The 21,434-nt window shown below is 39.6% G+C and overlaps 1 protein-coding gene across 1 annotated transcript in view; it reads right to left on the bottom strand.

Annotated features, from left to right (window-relative positions):
* The window catches only part of CACNA1D (calcium voltage-gated channel subunit alpha1 D), a 384,574-nt gene that overhangs the window by 200,129 nt on the left and 163,011 nt on the right, over positions 1-21,434 (bottom strand). Inside the window, 1 exon segment of the mRNA XM_030205472.1 lies at positions 274-443. Coding sequence (XP_030061332.1) covers positions 274-443 — 170 coding nt within the window.

Below are 21,434 nucleotides of genomic sequence, written 5' to 3' on the forward strand. Positions count from 1 at the left end.
TGTCAAGAATTAGATTTGTGAAACAAACATCGGACCGTTAATTATAAAGGCATTGGAAATAATTCATCTGACTTAGTTCACATGAATTGACTGTAAAAAAAAGCATTATTTGGCCACTCTTGTGTTAGTTGATGAGTAATATTAAATATCAGAGTGCATCAAATTCAATGCACTCATGATATTCAACACCCACTAAGCCATTAATGGTTTCACTACTCTTGATTATTGGCTTTTTCTGTAATTGTTTTTTAGGAATGGTATTGAGAGACATACTGTTGCGTCGGCCATCTTCATCTCCATCATCCTCATTGTCAGGGTCGATGTCTTCAGCCTGGGTGATCCAGTCCAAATAGCCCTTCAGATCCTCCTCAAGTTGTTGCTTTTCCCGCAGCTTCTGAAAGTCTCCTCTGGCCTTGGCTTTCTCTCGTTCCTTAGAAAATTCCCTGTACAGTTCAGCAAAAACATTTGAAATTTTCTTTACCAGTTTTAAAAATAATAAATGTATTCTAAAACTATGTACTATTGCCATCCATAATCTATCACAATATTTTCAGTTCAGAATATGACTAGAAATTATGGAAATGATTTACCAACTTTGATTTGAAAAGATAACAAAGACTGTGTACCAACCAGGTTCCCCATATACACAAATTGAGGGTAATTCTATAAAGTACGTGCTGAGTATGTGTGTAAATCATTAGAATAATAGTATACATGCATGTAAGTGTGTACATACATGTGTAAATGCCAAAATTCCATCCAAGCATTATTCTGTAAATACATGCATAAATTACATAACGTGTATTTTACAGGTAGGCACCAAGTTATAGAATTACCCCTAAAATGGATAAAAATCTTTAATATACCTAACCCAAAGTATTTAAACCAAATTTTAAAAAACTATATAACAAACTTCTAATTTTCTTCTTACTTCTAAGGTCATGCACATACTGATAGATTTAGTGGCCCATATAACCATCTACAACCTGAGTGCACTTAGACAAAGAGGTGTAGTTATCAAGTTGGGCTACCATTGAGATGGGTTGTTTTACAACTAACTTGTGCTATTTTAGCACAGGTACCATTTTACGCAATGAGACGTAGTGACTAATAATTTGGGTTAACAGTGAAATACATCTTAATGGTAGCCCACCATTGCTAACTTCTACCCAAAATCTCTTGCATGGTCGGGAAGTTGTTTGTACTCCTTACACAAAAGTATTCAGAATTCACAGTCTAGCAGTACCACTAAGGTATCCAGATATGATAACTACGGAACTCCATGTCAACGGAGATAAACTGAGCCACCCCTCCTTTCTTAAATAAATGGATAAGTCCATTTTACGGGTGTGCATTATAGAAGCCATTGTTATATTTAATTTCTTGGTTCACTTTCCATCTCTTTCTCTCATTTATATCATTTCCTTAATTTGTTTTGATTTAGGTGCATACATGTTTTCAACATGTGTACTTTTATACTATGCACATACTTTTGCAAATACAGGGCCCTTTTACTAAGCCGTGGTAAGCCCAACACAGGCTTACTACTCGCTAAACAGAAAGTACCACCGGGCTACCACAATAGTCCGGCAGTATTTCCCATCCCTAGCAAGCCATCATATCCAATGCCAAAAAATTTTTTTGGTAGCGCCGGAGTGTACCCAGTGGTAATTGGGCAGTACCACACGCCTCGATGGGTGGTGGTAAGAGCTCCGTCATCCAAAATGGCCACAAGGCAAGTGCTTTACTTGCCACGTAGCCATTTCCTGAAGGAAAGAGAGACTTTGGGGCCTCGGCATGCCTGAAAAACACATGCCGACGCCAGCACAGGCCCCCCTTTTGCTGCAGCTTGGTAAAAAGGGCCACGGTGCACTGAAATGTTTTAGCAAGCGCTAGAATATTTTTTTAAATATCATTTCAAAAGGGAAAAAATTATGAATGCGAGAATGGCTCAGCTTGTCCCTTTCTTAGGAGCTTTGGTAATCATAAATCTTCCTACCCATTCAAACATCAAATACCAAACTTCTATCATTTATGTTTCCCCTGCAGGCTGGTTATAGCTATGACACGTTATCCTTATGACAAATACTAAGCAAAAAAAAAATATGCCTTCTCCATGCCAGTAGTCTATTCTAATAATCTTGGTTATGGGTCTTAGAAAACAAACAGAGATTGGGGGGGGGGGGGGGGGGGGGAGAAAGATGACGAATAAATGTATATTTTTCAAATGTTCAAACTGGGGGACCTTTGTTAATTCTCCAAGGTTCCCCAATGGCAGTTGCTGTGTTGATTCCATGTGGAAGGTCACTCACTTTGATCCCTGGACTGGGTTTTCTACATCATAGGTTAAGCTAGGAATTGAGGATGATGAGTTTTGTATAATTTATTAGTGATGCTATTGTAAAGCTTAACTTTCAGATTGCATTCTATGATGCTGGAATGGCCTGGGGGCAAGTGCTGTATGCTTCCATGCAGAGGATCACAAGTTCAATCCCTGGATTGATTCTTCTACACCATGGGTCAGCCAGAGCTTAGGATGCTATAGAAGAAGTTGTTGAGGTTATCTGGATCTTGCAATGTCTGAGTAAGTGGAACCAACATTTCAGCCATCATGTTGTGGCTTTTTTCAGGGTATGCTATGAGGTCTGCAGTTTGTCTTTATATAGTGGGTTCTCAAACCTGATTGGCCTGGGTTTGAGTGCTCACAGCTACTTACAAGAGACAGCTATGCTCATCATTAAGAGCAAAACATGGTGGACAGATTTAAAATGTCTGACACAGGGTTCCAGAAGGAGCTCTAGTATACGGCTCCCAGTCTCAGAATGATTGCTACAAAAAGCAAACTAGAAACAAAAGAAGGGCAAGCTATTACAATAGGCTGAACATCTCTGGATAGTTGCCATTCATGGCTGATGCCAGCAATGGTTTCAAATGAGGAACTACTGGGGCCTCTCAAACACCTTCTCCCCCCCAAAAAAAATCCTGCTTCCCCAAACTATCCAAAACAAAGGTGGAGAGAGGAAACTATTGAGGCTGTGCTTGCAGAAAGAATTCTCAGTTACAGAATTTATTATCTACTATTTCCATCCAGTACGCAACTCAAACTTTCAATACGTTTGGCAACATTACTGAGGAACACTTTTCAGAAGCTTACCTCTTTTTCATGTGCTTTCAACCATGCTTTCTACACAAAAAGAAACGTCTGTCTTAATTCCATTCTCTTGTTTTCTTAAATAAATGTACCTGTCCTATTAGTGGATTGCAGATGCCCAAAATGGCCAGTCCCTTGGCAATTGGGGGGCACATTTCAAGAAGTTTCTTGGTGCCGATGCTCATAAAACCCATTCTCCCCTTCCATTTTATCTCTTCCACATCTTACTATAGTATTTTAGAGTGCCAGAGACTTCAAGATCTTGTTTAATGAGTCATGGGCCACGTTTTTGATATACCGCCTTTCTGTGGTAAAACCAAACTGGTTTACATAACATCTTTGTCTTATTACAAGAATCCTGCTTCAGGGCTTCAAAGGGTTTAATGATTTCTTATTCTACCAGCCCTCTTTATCGTGGACTGAAGTTATAGCACGGTGTTGCTATGTGAACTTGCTAAACTTAAAGCATGGTGTTGCCATGTGAACTTTCTACTGTACTAGCAGCTGCAAAGAATAAAACGGCAGCAGAAAGAATATCAGGAGCCAAACTGCTGGAGTGGATCCTTCATCTGCCACAATGAAAACAACCTGATTCACTTAATACGCATGCCCAGCAACAACAGAGGCATGCATGGTATGTTAATGAATATGACACCAAGCAGATCTTGCACTGAGGTGTGACAGGATCAAAAGAAAGCTCTCTCTCCAATACAGAAACCTAAGTGACCAATATAATAATATGGACCATTAACACATAAATTACCTTGCATTGAAGGCCCATGTTAATGACATATAGAGCCATTTAGAGGTAAATTTCTTGTATTAAACTTAGCATATTGACATCAATGAAAAAAAAATACCCTTAATTATGCCTAGTAGAGGTATAGTTAAATTGTTCATGATAAAGGGTCTATGTTTATATTTAGATGTTTTGACATGATTATTTTTCTCATCCTCCCATTCTCAAGCATTCCATACAAGTTTTACATTCCCAGTATGTGGAGCTATCTCATATTCATTCATGACTATTATGGTTTTTTAGAAGCTCTATTTGTGTTTTGGGCATCCATATTGCATGGAAATCAAATCCTGATTTTATAAAGTCAGAATATGGACATCTAAAACTGAAGTACATCCATATGGCAAGGGGGCATGATCTGGGCACATTTTGGGCAGAATTAGGGAGGGGCCAATGTATAGAAATCCAATTCTGATGTCAGAAGGGGAAGGGGCATCCATGTCCACAAAGACTGACATCCATATTTAGACCTGGTACTTGTCATGTCCCGGTGATAGAAAAGGTGCTCTGAATGAGCAGTTCTGTACTGGAGGGAATTAGGGAAGTCACAGTAAGTGACCTCCAGGGCTCACAATTAAAAAAAAACATAATCACAAAGAGTTATAGTGGGATTTGAACCAGCATCTTCTGGTTCTCAGCTGTGGTTCTTGGCTGGTAGGTCTAATTGCTTTACAGGGATTGGTGTGTGGCCATTTTATAATATAGATGTTCCTATGCTGCCACAAGGAAATCCATGTCCTTTTTTTGCCATATTCAAAATTTGGATGTTCATGCTACACGTCACCAGCACTTGGACATCCGTTTCTCATATATGTTAGAGCAGGCTGTATGTCAGCAGATCCTTTTCTAAAACACGTGAGAAACGGATGTCCATATCTGACATACATGCTTGGACATCCTTTCTAAAATTCTGCTCCATATATGCTTTTCTAAGGGGTCTTTTACTAAGGTGTGCTAGCGTTTTTAGCTCGTGCTAAAAATCAGCTGGTGCTAAACGCTGAGATGCCCATTATATTCCTATGGGTGTCTCACCATTTATTGCCTGCTGATTTTTAGCGCAAGCTAAAAATGCTAGTGCTCCTTAGTTAAAGATCCCCTAAGTGTCCTTGTCTGTTGACAGGACATATCATATTGAGTATTCTTGCTGTAAGATGACGGTGATTTTACTGAACATTCTCCAACCTGTGCATTAAAAAGATTCCAGCTATAATTATTTGCAATCTGAAGGCACCTATAAATATTAATAATCATAAACAGAGAACAAGAACTCCCCTTCATGGACCAGAAATATTAAAAAAAAATTAAATGGCATTTTCCATTTCCTTCCTGCTATGATGTGTTTCTGCAGGGAAACTGGCATCAGATTGAATGATACTACTCTTTAGAATTTCAAGTAGCAATAGCCAGTAGGAACGAATTTAAGTAGCAAAAGCATAATGGGAATAAACTACTTCTTCAATTGAGGACTTAACTTTGCTAGAAATGTAATAAATAAAATGTCCAGCTAAAATGTCATTCTAAGCAATCTCTTTTCAAACAGTACCAGAGCTTGCCCTGCACACTGTAGAATAGTGGGACTGAATTTCTTGTTAACTGCAATAGGCTGACTTCTGTATTAGCAAACCAAAGTCAATCAAGAAGTGCAAGTCAATCAAGTCAATCAAGTGCAAATTAATCAAGTGCAAGTCAATCAAGAAGTGCAAATTAATGGATTTCCACTCCTTGCTAACCTTTAGATACAGAGGAAACCAGGAAACGCGGAAAGAGGAAATGACATCAGAAGGCGGGACTCTGAGGGAACGAACTCACGAAGGGAAGGCTAGAGACGGGCAGATCTTTCAATGATGTGGCTGCTTCGACAGAGGTAATAAAAACAATTTAACCCCCCCCAGGGCGGCGCAGGCAAACGAGGGCAGTGGTGGGAGGTGAGGTAAATGGGGTAAGCATGGCTTGTGGCGCCCTCCTGCCATGCTTACCTCGTTTACCAGAGCCGGCTTGCCCTGCAGAACAACCGGCTCGCAAGATCTTTAAAAATTTAACAGCCGGCTCTTGCGAGCCGGCTCCAGCACACCACTGGCTTTAGATAACATTGTGCTATTGGTCACCAAATAGTTGAGAGGAACCATCACAACATTACAAAGTCTTCAACCTCTAATCACCGGTTCAAATCGGCTTCTGGTCACAAAGGAATTTAAAAAGCGGCTATGTAAAATGTGCTAGGGGTCTCTGTCCAATTCCAGAGACCATAGAAGAAGTGTTTGCATAAAGGCCACCATTACACAGAATTATGCTGCGAATTTCATTAATGACATGGACAGGAGGCCAATGATGCCTGGAGCTCTTTTTTTCTAAAAATTAAAGACATAGATAAAACACAGGGGAAGCGGGCTTCAAGTGGAGCTTTTCCTTACTTGTAAGCACTCCTTGAAAATATCTACAGTAATAATGTAGGGACACTATTACTAAAGCTTAGTGTATGCTAACACACATTAGTGTCTGATAAGTGCTAAGAAACCCATTATATACCTATGGGCTTCTTAGAATTTAGCAAGCACTAATTCTGTTAGAGTGTCCGTATTCCGTTTCTGTATTCAGTTGAAGCTTCTCTTATTGACCTATAAGTGTATTCACTCTGCCGTTCCCCAGTACCTCTCCACTCTCGTCTCTCCCCACGCCCCCCTCGGGTACTTTATTCTGTAGTTAAATCTCTCTTATCCGTCCCCTTCTCCTCTACTGCTAATTCTAGACTCCATTCCTTTTGTCTTGCTGCACCTCATACCTGGAATAGACTTCCCGAGCCTGTGGGTCTAGCCCCGTCCTTGGCCGTTTTCAAGTCCAAACTTAAAGCCCACCTCTTTACCACTGCTTTTGACCCCTAGCCACTACTCACTTGCCCTGTCCTTTATCCTCACCTCTTTATTCCCTTACCCTTAATTGTTCTGTCCGTTTACCTGTCTTATCTAGATTGTAAGCTCTTTGAGCAGGGACTGTCTTTTTGTATATGGTGTACAGCGCTGCGTATGCCTTGTAGCGCTATAGAAATGATAAATAGTAGTAGTAGTAGTAGTGTACTAAACGTTAGTATTAGGGCCCCTTAATGTATGTGGAGAAGGGGAATACTGTATTACACAATGGTGTAATCTCATTCCCAGCTAGTCAAGATCGCAAGACTACTCAGACTTGCCTATCAATTCTCTCTGTCATATTGCTCAGGACATAAGTCTTACTGAAACAACTATCCCAACCTACTCTGCATGTTAACTTAAGAGAGAATTCAACAACCCCTCTAAAACAACTACTGGGCATTCAAAATAAGTAACAAAGGGACTCTAATTAGCATTAATGCCTACAACCTCTACTCTGTGCATACAGAACTGAGCCTCTGAATACAACCAAGTGAGAATCCTCTTCCATCATCTCCAAGTGAATGCACGCAAGAGAGAATGGCTAATTTTGCCAATGTATTCACATTGTCAAGAACAAAAATGGTTACCACAATGTCTCGTGAAATTTATGTCATTTTAATTTGTTGTGATTATGACAATTTTATTTTCCTGCTCTAACATGCCATTTAAAGTAATGTTTTCCTATTCACTGTGTTGCAATTGAAGCACAAGTTTGCCACCAAATTCTAATCTAATCTAACATCAGCACTTATAGATCACAATTTGTCTCATAACTGAGCCCTAAGTCAATAAGCCATTATTAAGATGGACTTGGGAAAATCTATTGCTTATTTCTAGGATAAGCAACATAATTTCTGTTTTACTGTTCTGAGATCTTGCCAGGTAAAATTGACCTGGATTTGCCACTGTTGGAAACAGGATACTAGGCTTGATGGACCTTCAGTCTGTCCCACTATAGCAATGCTTATGTTCTATGTTCAGAGTAGTTTATAATTTAAAACATCAACCATTAACATTATTTTTCAATCGATAAAGGGAGATCATTCCAAATCTGAAAGATAATTCTAAAGATTTCTTGTAACGAACTGACTTAAATGATAGAAAGATCAAAGAATAACGATCCCTTAACCTAGAAGGACTACTCTCAAGAGGAAATGAAATCCATAAACATTCTGGGGCCCATACCATTTAAAATTCTGCAAACAAAACAGCTAGCTTAAAAGTAACCTGTGCCTGAAAGGGAAGCCGATGAAGCCCAATCAAAAGTGGAGATACATGATCAAACTTTTGTTTTTAAAAAAAATTGATTTTTTTTTTAATAAGCCCATGGTTCCAAAAGACAGAAAACTGCAGCAGTCCAACTGTGATAAAGTTGTTGATTGGATCAGCAAGGCAAAATGATGTTTTATAAAAATAAGAACAGACAGATCTGAGTAGTTTCATCTTATAAAAATATTTCTTAACTATGTATTTGAGATTGAAAAGATAAGGAAGAATCCAGTATAACTCCTAACACTCATGTCCTGAGCAGTGGGACAGACAGAACTGAGCAATCTTGCGATCCTGGAACATGAGACAGGGTGTGCCACAAGGCTTCCCCTTCTCCCTCACTCTCTTTAATTTATATATTAGTGAACTGGGTACCATTCTTTGATAGAGAAAGATTGCCTATTTTTCCTATGCGGACAATATCGTGTTGATCTTCCCTATTACTACAGATGTGTGAGTATGGTGAAGGATTTGATGAATACTGTTTCATGGAGACTTATTTATGGATGACACACCACTTCTTAAAAATTAATCCTGACAAAATGATTGTGTTTTGGGTCAAAGCTAATCAGAAAGATCTACAATTGGGAATTATATGCCTACATGGTGTAGACGTCTCTATAAAAAAGGAGACACAATTGTTGGGAGGTTGGCTGGATACAGGCCTGACTATGGAAACTCATGTTACAAATTTGATTGAAAAGGTTTTTTCAAATTGAAATTATTGTGAAGGTTAAAATATTTCCTGGATAAATATCACTCTTGTTAACCAGGCATGGATACTTTCCTTATTGGATTATTGTAGCTCCTGTTTATTGGGACTTCCACTTAAACAAATACAAAGATTACAAGCCCTTCAAAATGTATTGGCTAAATTGATTGTAGGTGGAAGAAAATATGACCATATATCTTCAGTGTTATATGAATTGCATTGGTTACCAGCACAACTCAGAATTGAGTTTAAAGTTTGTTATTTATTTTTAAGATATTATGGCTTATGATCACAATTTATCACCCTTCTAGCTGTTTTAAAATCGTCACAAGAATTGTCCTTGGTACTGCCTTCTCATCAATCTTGTAAAATTAATCAGTACAAAAAACAGAACTTTGTTTGGGAAAGCTTCTGAGCTTTGGAATAGTCTGTCTTTATGTATTAGGAAACTTTACTCATTACATGTCATTTCAGAGAGCCTTGAAAACATGACTTCCAGAAGTAGCTGCTGAATAAATAGATGGACTTTGGTGAATTGAGATTATTTTAAAAGATATATTAATTTTTGAATGTTCACTTGTTTTATATATTGTTTTTTTTAATTGGAAATTTACTGTATTTTGATATTACTTTATCGTGTAACCCGCTTTGAACTTGGAGGTTAAGCAGGACATAAACGCTGGAATTAAATTAAATAAAATGTACTATCAATCATTAGCCAATCATTGTTGTTTACCAACTACACCTTTAGCAGTTTGCTCAAAGAGGAGAGGGTGGATCAGAGATAGAGGGGTAGCAAAGTCTTTATATACATCCTCCACTCCTTCCTGCAAACCACGTGGCTTCACCCAGCATTGATGCAGCAACTGGTACTATGGCTGAGGGAAGTTCCTGGAAAAGGGGAGCTGAGATACATACTTCTCTTCACCTTCAAAATGCTCCCAAAAAAAGATTGAGATGATGTCTCTCTGTACACATGGCAACATTTGAGCACAAGGTTTGTAGTCCTCCTGATTGTAGTTAAAACCCAAGCATAAGATACACTTAGTGAACATATTGAAATTGTTTATCTTTCTGTTGTATTTTGGGCAAAATCTAAAACCTAACTTCGGTGACAATAACTAATTGTTGTTTTTTTAAAACAAACAACAGAAAGGGGAAAGACAATAAAAAGTGACATCAAAGACACAACGATTTTCAAAAGTTTTAAGGCTGAGCAGAAATGCAGAACTAAGGAATTGAGAAGACAGGCACATGTGCAGAACGTTTTACTAATTCTGAACCCTGAGAGAGAGCAGTTCTATCCCAGTGCTAACAGATGACATTTGTGTACCTGCTTATTGATGGAAAAGGGTGGCATATTCCCTTGCCCTTCTTGTAGGTACAGTAGGATTGTATATAGCCAAAAATGTTTGGTTCTTGTTCATTTAAAATGATTTTTTTCACAATTTTTGCTTATCTGACCTCTTAGGTTTTCCTTAGGCATACAGTATATGTTTGCAAGAACTTAAAAATGCATACAATTGATTTTATGCACTTGAGTTGATAGGTACAATCATACAGAAGCAATTTGCATATATTTATTTTTAAAAAATTCTTATCCACCAATCAAATATCTAGGCAGAGTATAAAGAACATACATTATAAATAGTTTAAATATTTAGGTGAATTGAATATGCATTCAAAAGCCTCTAGTGTCCAGTAGATGGCTTTTGCCAGTAGAAAGCATGCAAAGACCCCTCTGAGAAAGTTTCAGTCACAATCTTTCCCGGGAGAGGAAGGTTAGTTTAGCTCTACATCAGCATGTGTGAGGACTTCAGCTTGTGTCCTTTAGGCCTTTGGACTGAGTTCAGCAAACTTTTTGATTTGTCCAATTATGGACTGTAGGTAAACTTAATGTAGGAAAAACAAATGACACTTGAAACCCAGAGCTCAGTTTCACTTGGAGAGTAATATTTCAAGATTATTCCAGTAAGGTAGAGGCCAATATTCTGCTTGAAGTAAGACATTGGTGACTTTAATATTCCTGCTAATGATCCTTCTAACTCTTATATTTCCAAGTTATTCGCTTTAACATCCTCCTTTAATCTCCAACTATGCTCCACCTCCCCCAATCATCAAAATGGTCAGCGTGCTTGTCTGACATTGCTGTCTGGATGTCTCAACGCCACCTGAAATTAAATATGACCAAAACCGAGCTTCTCATTTTCCCCCCAAAATCCACCTCCCCGCTCCCCCGTTTTCTATTTCTGTTGATGGCTCTCTCATTCTCCCTGTCTCCTCAGCTCAAAACCTTGGGGTCATCTTTGACTCTTCTCTTTCCTTCTCTGCTCATATCCAGCAGATCGCCAAGACCTATCGTTTCTTTTTTTACAAAGCAAAACAGCAAAAGTAGAGAGGCTGACAAATGTCAGCCTCTACTTTTGCAGTTTGGCTTTGACTTTCCATGGAGGCTCCTCCTGTCTTCTTGGATTTGTTTCTTTCTTTACAACATCCGTAAAATCCGCCTCTTTCTTTCAGAGCACTCTACCAAAACCCTCATCCACACCCTTGTCACCTCTCGTTTAGACTACTGCAATCTGCTTCTTGCTGGCCTCCCACTTAGTCACCTCTCCCCTCTCAAATCGGTTCAAAACTCTGCTGCTCGTCTCATCTTCCGCCAGGGTCGCTTTACTCATACTACCCCTCTCCTCAAGTCGCTTCACTGGCTCCCTATCCGTTTTCGCATCCTGTTCAAACTTCTTCTACTAACCTATAAATGTACTCACTCTGCTGCTCCCCAGTATCTCTCCACACTTGTCCTTCCCTACACCCCTTCCCGTGCACTCCGCTCCATGGATAAATCCTTCTTATCTGTTCCCTTCTCCACTACTGCCAACTCCAGACTTTGCGCCTTCTGTCTCGCTGCACCCTACACCTGGAATAAACTTCCTGAGCCCCTACGTCTTGCCCCATCCTTGGCCACCTTTAAATCTAGACTGAAAGCCCACATCTTTAATATTGCTTTTGACTCATAACCACTTGTAACCACTCGCCTCCACCTACCCTCCTCTCCTCCTTCCTGTACACATTAATTGATTTGATTTGCTTACTTTATTTTTTGTCTATTAGATTGTAAGCTCTTTGAGCAGGGACTGTCTTACTTCTATGTTTGTGCAGCGCTGCGTAAGCCTTGTAGTGCTATAAAAATGCTAAATAGTAGTAGTAGTAGTAGTAGATTTGTTATAATTATGTTGAAGGACAGAGCTTTCCTATTCAATAGCACATTCACTTTAATTATAAAGAGGCATTTGTGTAAAACCTTCCCTCTAACAAAGATGAGCCAAAGAAATATACACTGTCTTGTAAATACTTTTCTACTATCTACCTCTAAAGAAAGTCGTCTTTGGGAGCATCACTCCAATGTGTTGTGTTCTATTTGTGAAATCTAACAGTGGGCCCTAGAGATTAAGCTGGAGACTGTGATCTCTAGAGAGAGAAAAGGCAGAATATAATTTCTTAAATTAAAAGGATAAGAATCCTGCACCTCTCTCATGTTAAGAAGGGATCTAGGGCTACTTAAAGAAAACAATAAATTATTACAGAAATATGCAGAGGGTCTTGGATGTAGGTGGTGGATATGTAGAAAGATATGTCACCATGCTGTCCCCAAGCAATGCAGACACAGCTTAGTGTGTGTCTGAAATATCTTTGTTCCCATGACTACCCAGAGAAACATTAATGCCTTCGGCTGAAAACATCTCCCGAAGATAAAACCCATCTTGAATATATCATTATCATTAACAAAAATGCAAACGTTTGTGCTATATTTTTTGTGCACAATAAAATGTCATATGATTTATTAAAAATATAAAAAATTATTTTGCATCTTTTAAAAATCTCTGTTTATCTCTTTGATTTCTCTCCTGTTTTATTGGTTGCTAACTAAACTGCTGCTTTCAATATTCTATTTACAATAATTATCATTCAGTTTCTTGTCACATTCTGACATGATTTTGTGCAGTTTTATGCATTTAAGGGTCAATTTTCAAAGTTATTTACATTAGTAAATAGTAATTTACAATATATGTGTAAACTAGATGCCGAAAATTGTTCTCCCTTAATACAGCTATAAGCATGCAAGTCGATCTACATCAATATGAGTACTGTATTTCTATCTGCATTTAGGTGATGATTTCCTGGGGGCCAGTAGGATCAGGAAAAAAATCTGCAAGTATGTGTGTATTAGTTTCCAAAGAAAATCTACATGCACACAAATCAGGTATGAATATCTATACGTGTGTTGTATCTGTAGCAAATTTGAAAGTGAAAGGATTATGGTTTTGAGTCTGGCAGCTAAGATATAATACTAAAAAAAAAAATACAGGATCATGCATTTGGGCTTCAAAACATGGCACCCCAACCTCACTATTTAAACTCCAGTCTACACTACTTTAACACCCTGATTGTGATATTTAAACAACAATGAGCTGTACCCTGATACCAGCACTGAAGATCTGGGTATTAGCTGCCCGACAGAACTTATCTTGATACCAGCACCGAATATTAGTGTTATCTGGCTAAGTTCCGGCTCCACTGCACCCCCCAGCCCAATGGTGATAACCCACATCCCTTCTACTAAATGGGGCTGTGTTTTGCATAGCGCTGCATTTTGCCCAGACTCGATCTGTGGTCTTGGTGCCGAGGAAGAGCATTAAACATCATCGTGGGTAAATGATTATTAGGCTGTTTTGTCTTTGAGCTCTTGTGTCAGGGGCCCATTGTGTTGTTGGCCTTTGGGTTGGGATGCCAAAAATGACAGCAGGTAAAGACTATATGGCCTATCCAGTCTGCCCGTCCATACTGTCTCCCATCCCTTCCTCTCCTTGTCCCATGCTTCCTATGTACTTGTCCTATGCTTTCTTGAATGTTAAAGCCCAAATTATGCATTCAACAGAAAACTGAAACTGCAATCACTGAGCCAGCTGTAACCCAAGAATACACCCTTAGCACTGATTTAATGTCATAAATGCATGACTTTGTAATTTTCTAGCCCTTCCGCTTTACCATATATTTCACTATTTAACTAGTTAATAAAACATTTTTATATGTATTTATTTATGAACATTTATACCCCACTTTTTTCCACTTGAAGCAGACTCAAAGTGGCTTACAATGCACTGTTTATATTGCATTCTTTTTAACAACCATTTTTCTTCTCTTAAGAGGTCGTCTACTAACCATTAGCACATGCTATCTGCAGCAGGACCCATAGGAATAAAATGGGCCATGTGGCAGATAATACGGACTATCATTAATGAAAGACCCCCTTAATAAGAAAAATGCATATAAATTGATCTGACTTTACCTACATTTGCTAACACTGGTCCAAATACTCTCGAAGTCTGAGGATATGCTTAAGTTATGTACTTTGATTTTAAAATTTTCTCAAGTGTATTCAGAAACCTCTTTTACTGTTGGCCATGTCAAATAGCCCATATTCGACCGCTGACCACGTCAAGCTGGAACTGGATGGGATCCTATTCCCATGTGGTACATGGGAATACCTGCAAATTTAAACGTGGACCTAATAGTATAAATAAATATTTTTGAGATGCTACAATTTATATTAGAAACTTACCCTTACATAATCTGAAATTTGGATAAAAACTGGTAGTACTAACAATTGTTTTTATGACGTTATCCCTAGGAGCAGAAATCTAGGGATCTTTTTAATAAAGTGCATTAAGCAGTTAGGGGCCCTTTAACTAAAGCTTAGTATGCGCTGAAAGAATTAGCACTTGCTAAATGCTAATAAGCCCATTTTATACCTGTGGACTTCTTAGTACTTAGAGCATGGTTTAATGTATGGTAACTGTACAAGCGCAGTAACTATTTTTATGATATTTTGAGAGCTATCATGCACTAAACTATGTGTTAAATGTATTTGCAGTTACAGGGCAGTAACTAGGTAGCGCATGGATGGGAAATGGGCATAGAATGCATATGTGGCACATACTGAGGGGCATAATCGAACGCGAACGCCCATCTCCATGGGCGACTATCTCTGAGGATGGGACCGCGAAGGGGCGGGACAGACCCTATTTTCAAAAAAGATGGGCGTCCATATTTTGTTTCGATAATACGGTTGGTGCCGGGCAAATGCATCAGATTTGGGCGGATTTGAGCTGGACGGTATCGGTTTTCAGCGATAATGGAAACCGAAGGCGTCCAGCTCAAAAACGAACAACTCCAAGGCATTTGGTCGTGGGAGGGGCCAGGATTTGTAGTGCACTGGTCCCCCTCACATGCCAGGACACCAACTGGGCACCCTAGGGGGCACTTGTAAAAAGCAAAAAAAAAAAAAATTAAAATACCTCCTAAGTCCATAGCTCCCTTACCTTGGGTGCTGAGCCCCCCCAAATCCCCTCCAAAACCCACTCCCCACAACGCTACACCATTACCATAGCACTTATGGCTGAAGGGGGGCACCTAGTTGTGGGTACAGTGGGTTGGGGGGGGGGTTTGGAGGGCTCCCATTTACCAGCACAAGTGTAACAGGTAGGGGGGGATGGACCTGGGTCCACCTGCCTGAAGACCACTGCACCCACTAACAACTGCTCCAGGGACCTGCATACTGCTGTGATGGAGCTGGGTATGACATTTGAGGCTGGCATGCAGGCTGGAAAAAAAAGTTTTTAAAGTTCATTTTTTTGGTGGGAGGGGGTTAATGACCACTGGGGGAGTCAGGGGAGGTCATCCCCAATTCCCTCCAGTGGTCATCTGGGCAGTTGGGGCACTTTTTGGGGACTTGTTCGTGAAAAAAAAGGGTCCAAAAAAAGCGACCCAAATTCTCGCTACTGCTGCCCTTCTTTTTTCCATTATCGGCCGAGCGCGCCCATCTCTCCTCGGCCGATAAACACGCCCCAGTCCCGCCTTCACCATGCCTCCGACATGTCCCTGTCAACTTTGTTCATTCCCACGACAGACTGCAGTCGGAGGCGCCCAAAATCGGCTTTCGATTATACCGATTTGGGCGCCCATGAGAGAATGGCGCCCATCTCCCGATTTGGGTCGAAATATGGGCGTCTTTCTCTTTCAAAAATAAGCTGGACTGTGCACTAACCATCCCTCCTATAGTTAGTACAGGCCCACTTATCTACTACTACTACTTAATATTTATTTACTTGCTGCACTTGTATCCCACATTTTCCCACCCATTTTCAGGCTCAATGTGGTTTACAAAATGTTACAACGACATTCACATTAATAGAATAAGAATTTCAGAATATAGATACAGATAAGGTGCATAAGAATATCATGGCAATCATATTAGCGGAATAATAATTTCAGAATTGTTGCAAATAAAAGGTGCATAAGTATATCATGTAGGATTGGAAGTGGATAAATAGATAAAACATAATATAATGATATCGGAGAAGATATAATATTCAGTAATGAGGATGTAAATAAAATAAACAAATTAGGAGAGTTTCATAATAGTTGTATTTAGAGTAATTTGTATTTAGAGTAATATTTGTATAGCGCTACAAGACATACGCAGCGCTGTACACTAGACATGAAGAGACAGTCCCTGCTCGACAGAGCTTACAATCTAATTAAGACAGACAAACAGGACGAATAAGGGATAACAAAGAGTAACAAGATTCTGGAATCCCAAAGAGTAGCAAGATTCTGTGCAGAATCCCAAAGAGTAGCAAGATTCTGTGCAGAATCCCAAAGAATAGCAAGATTCCGGAATCCCAAAGAGCAACAAAATTTCCCAAAGACTACTACTACTGCTTATCATTTCTATAGCACTATTAGACGAACGAAGCGCTGTACACTGGACATGAAGAGACAGTCCTTGTCCGACAGAGCTTTCAATCTAATTAGAAAAGACAAATAGAACAAATAAGGGATAAGGGAATTACTTAAGGTGGGAATGATAAAGCATGGGTACTGAACAAGTGAGCAAGGGTTAGGAGTTAAAAGCAGCATCAAAAAGGTGGGCTTTTAGCCTAGATTTGAAGACGGCCAGAGAAGGAGCTTGACATACCAGCTCAGGAAGTCTATTCCAGGCATATGGTGCAGCAAGATAAAAGGAACGGAGTCTGGAGTTAGCAGTGGAGGAGAAGGGTGCAGATAAGAGAGATTTACTCAGTGAACGGAATTCCTGGGGAGGAGTGTAGGGAGAGAGAAGAGTGGAAAGGTACTGAGGAGCTGCAGAGTTAATGCACTTGTAAGTCAATAAGAGGAGTTTGAACTGTATGCGGAAACCGATGGGGAGCCAATGAAGTGACTTGAGGAGAGGGCTAATATGAGCATAACGACACTGGCGGAATATTAGTCGTGCAGCAGAATTTTGAACAGATTGAAGGGGAGAGAGATGGCTAAGTGGGAGACCTGTGAGAAGCAAGTTGCAATAGTTTGAGAGGTGATAAGGGTGTGGTTAAGGGTTCTAGTAGTGTGCTCAGAAAGGAAAGGATGAATTTTCGTGTTATTATAGAGAAAGAAATGACAGGTGTTAACAGTCTGTTGAATATGTGCAGAGAAGGAGTCGAAGATAACCCCATGCTTACGTGCTGATGAGACAGGGAAGATGAGAGTGTTATCCATAGAGATAGAGAATGGGGGAAGAAGAGAGGTTAGATGGGGGGGGGGGGGGGAGAGGAAATGTTAAGTGCTTCTGCACTAACAGCAATCTGAGTATTGCACGTAAATGCAAATGATCTGCAAAATGCTGGGCACACCCCCCATACTTGCTGCATTAAGGGTATGTTAGCGTTTTTAGCATGCACTAATGCTAGAGACACCAATAGGAATATATGGGTGTTTCTAGCATTAGCATGCGCTACATTTTAGCACGTGCTACAGTGTCTTAACAGGGTCCTTTATTTGTAAGTACTGAACACAAATTTCCTGCATTAAGCACTTTATTAAGAGCCCCTAGTTACTTGCGCCAATGGCAAGTCAACTCTGAAATACATTCAAATATGCTTATCTGTCCAACATAAAATATATTTGTTACAGAAAATAATTTTTTTTGTAAAAAATATTCCTCTCCACTCCCACTTTTTTTTTTTTTTAGTTTAAATGTATCTTTTTTGATCTCACAACTCTGCTTTGCTCCTTTGGGCTTCCAGTTCAATCAGAACTGGCCTCTGTTGTAATACAGTAAAACAAGAGCCCTCATCAACAACTACCCATGAAACCATTTCCCTTCATTTTATATTCATCAGAACTCAACTCAGTCATTGCATTGATAACTCTTGGTTAGGGGCCATGCACCAGGGCAATGACTGGAACCCAGCAAACAGGGCCTCTAAATCTAACCATTCGGGGTTGTTATTGCATGTTTAATGGGACTCTCTTTCCTGCTGGGGCTATGAATACTTCCCTACCAGCCACAGGGGGGGGGGGGGGGGCAGAGGTCCTCTGCAGAGCAGCATACAGCATTACTAAAAAAATAATTGAGCCAACCTCCAAAGTTCACCATTAAAAATATGTTTAAAGTTTAATAAAAAAAAGAAACATATAAAAAAAAGAAAAAAATAGCAAAAATGTTACTGGGAGAAACAGAAACATATTAGCAGAACACTTGTAACTGGATATAATAGGTACAGTGCTATTTTCTACAGCTGTTTCATTGCTAGGGCATAAGGATAACAAGCCATACCAATAAGCAGTGAATATTCAGTACCTCATTATAATATGCAATAGTGGTTCCCAAACCTGGTCCTGGAGGAACTCCTGCCAGTCAGGTTTTCAAGATATTCACAATGAATATTCATGAGAGAGATTTGCATGCAGTGGAAGCACTGCATGCAAATCTGTCATGAATATTCATTGTAGATATCCTGAAAACCTGACTGGAAGGGTGCCTCCAAGACCAGGCTTGGGAACCATTAGTATACATAACAGTATGCATTATAGAACAGTTTTCCCCATCAGTCAATCTCCATATGCTCATATTTGCCATGCAGACAGTTTGGTAGGTTAGCATTTAAAATACAAAAAAACAAATTTCATACTGCAAGTCTTAATTTACATTTTTCCACAGGCCATGCTCACCTTCGGAAGAACTAAAACAAGAAATGTATCACACTCTTAGCCCCGTTCACACGCAATGTGCTAACAAAATCTAAAGATGTCAACCATGCAGTGCACAAAGCAGCACCAGCATTACAAATAGGATAGTGTAGGTGGTCGAACTATAAATAAAGGAGATGAGAACTGACAAATATAATGAAGCAAACGGTTTAAATAATAAGCAGACATCTAAATCTACACATCTTCACATTGTACTATAGAAAACATCCACATCAGGTACGGGCTTGGTTTAAATTTTCATTCACCTGTTCTGAACAGCTGTACAGTTGTTTGACCTCTCAGCACCAAGGGGTATCTTTATCCTTTGTGGACTGGCAGGCAGGCTTTTTTTGTTCTAAATTACTGATGGTCTCTTTAAAGGGAAAAGCCACAAAATTTAGGACCCTGTTTACTAACAGCGTTATAGGCGCGTTAACATTTTTAACGCGCATTAACCATGTATGTGCCTACAATATCCCTAGGGGCACCTACATGGTTAGCAAGCGCTAAGTGTAAGCATGCTAAAAACATTAACACACCTTAGTAAACAGGGCCCTAATTAATAATGAGCTAAAGAAGCAAATAATCAATAAACAAAATATGGGCAAACAAACCTTCTGCCCTCTCCTGTTTTTAACAAAATTTTATTTATTTTATTTTTGTTATATTTGTACTCCATGCTTTCCCACTCATGGCAGGCTCAATGCGGCAGGCAATGGAGGGTTAAGTGACTTGCCCAGAGTCACAAGGAGCTGCCTGTGTCGGGAATCAAACTCAGTTCCCCAGGACCAAAGTCCACCACCCTAAGGCCACTCCTCCACTCCTTCTATACTGGAAAACCAAGTCAAGACAAAAAAGAAAGGGTGGACTTAAGAGCTCAATGCTACCACCCGAACTATATAAGTTTAATGGGAAACTACAGCTGTACTCTATCATAGGTCAGACACAATATTTCTAGGGTGGCAAAAAAAGAAAAAAGTTCTGCCTCTTTTAAAAAAACTGCAGAGAAAAAAAAAAGGCCCCCTACAAAAGCTACAATAACCTCCCAAAATTTTAACTTTGAGATTCCAGTAAAGAAGATTACAAAAAAGCCTGTCTTATGTAAATCAATCAATTCACAGAAAAATAAATAGAGTGAAGCCCCCAAATAAAGTCCCACTGCCAAGTAACTTTGACCAAAAAAAACAATTCAAACTGCATTTATTTCAATATAAATGATCTTTGCAGTGAGAAACACTGGGGCTGGACTCTTCAAACTTCACAAGGAACCCACTGTTTCACCGAAGCTGCATCAGGAGTCAAAAACTATAAGAAATGACTCCTGATGTAGCTTCAGCAAAACAGGAGAGGGCTTGCCTGCCCATATTTTGTTTGCTCATTAAAGGGAAGCCATTATATTTGTGTTTATCATGAAAGATACATCAAAGGTAGATTAAGGATGTGGGTCTGTTTGCTTGAAACAATCAGAACTGGAATGAACACTGGGGATCTCATACTGGGACTGTTGGAGATAATATATAAAAGCATACGCTGTAAATTATAAATAACTCTTATTTTCGATAACATATACCAGATGAGGGCAGGAGTTTGACAGATGTGAAGAGGATTTGATTAGATTTAGATGTAAAAATACAGCAAGCCAGCTAAGATGAATGCATGTGGAAGTGACTTTATGAAATACTAGCACACAAGCCTCATTCCTTACGTTTTTCCCTATTCTGTGGCTAAAATGAAAAAGCTTGAGTTTAGACAAATACAACTATTTGGGGGGGGGGGGGGTAATTTTACATCAAGGCATATATGTGAAAATTACAAAAAAACAAAGTGTCTATAATATTTTTCTGGGAAATATTTTGTAGAAAAGAAAAAAATAAGAAAATGTGTTGGACCACTGAGGAACTGGAACTGATGGTATCTATATTGATTATTGCTTAATCTGTGATACCCATCTTTGGAAGGTCTGTTTTTACTAGGTTTAAGGGGTAGAAGGCTTTATGTTGGTGGTTTCCAACCCTGTCTTGGGGGCTCCCCAGCAAGTCAGGCTTTCAGGATATCCACAATGTATATTCATGAGAGAGATTTGTTTGTAGTGGAGGAGGTGCATGTAAATATCTCTCACAAATATTCATTGTGGATATCCTGAAAACATGATGTCATGGGCCAGAGAGGGTGAGCCCTTGGACTGGCGCCAAATTTGCACTGCCTAACTAACCCAGAGGTTAGATAGGCCCTGGTTGGTGGCAGCGAGTTACACCCAGGCTAGGTTCAGGGCTGGTCAAGTCTTGAGGTTCACCTGGAGAATAGGGAGTATAGTAACGGAGGCCAAAAGCAGGCGAGCTGGTCCGAATATCAACAATGGTACCATAAAGGCCCAAGAAAGTCCAAACAATCTTGGAGGTCAGGGCAGGCAGCAGTCCAGAGGAATCAAAGAGACAAGCTGGATCTGAGCAAAGAGGTCAATCCAAGAAAGGGAGCAGGAACATGGACAGGCAGGCTTGAGATGGACTGGAACAAGGACTGAAATGC

Source organism: Microcaecilia unicolor, chromosome 6 (genome assembly GCF_901765095.1).
Source record: "Microcaecilia unicolor chromosome 6, aMicUni1.1, whole genome shotgun sequence".
NCBI classification, from domain to species: Eukaryota; Metazoa; Chordata; class Amphibia; order Gymnophiona; family Siphonopidae; genus Microcaecilia; species Microcaecilia unicolor.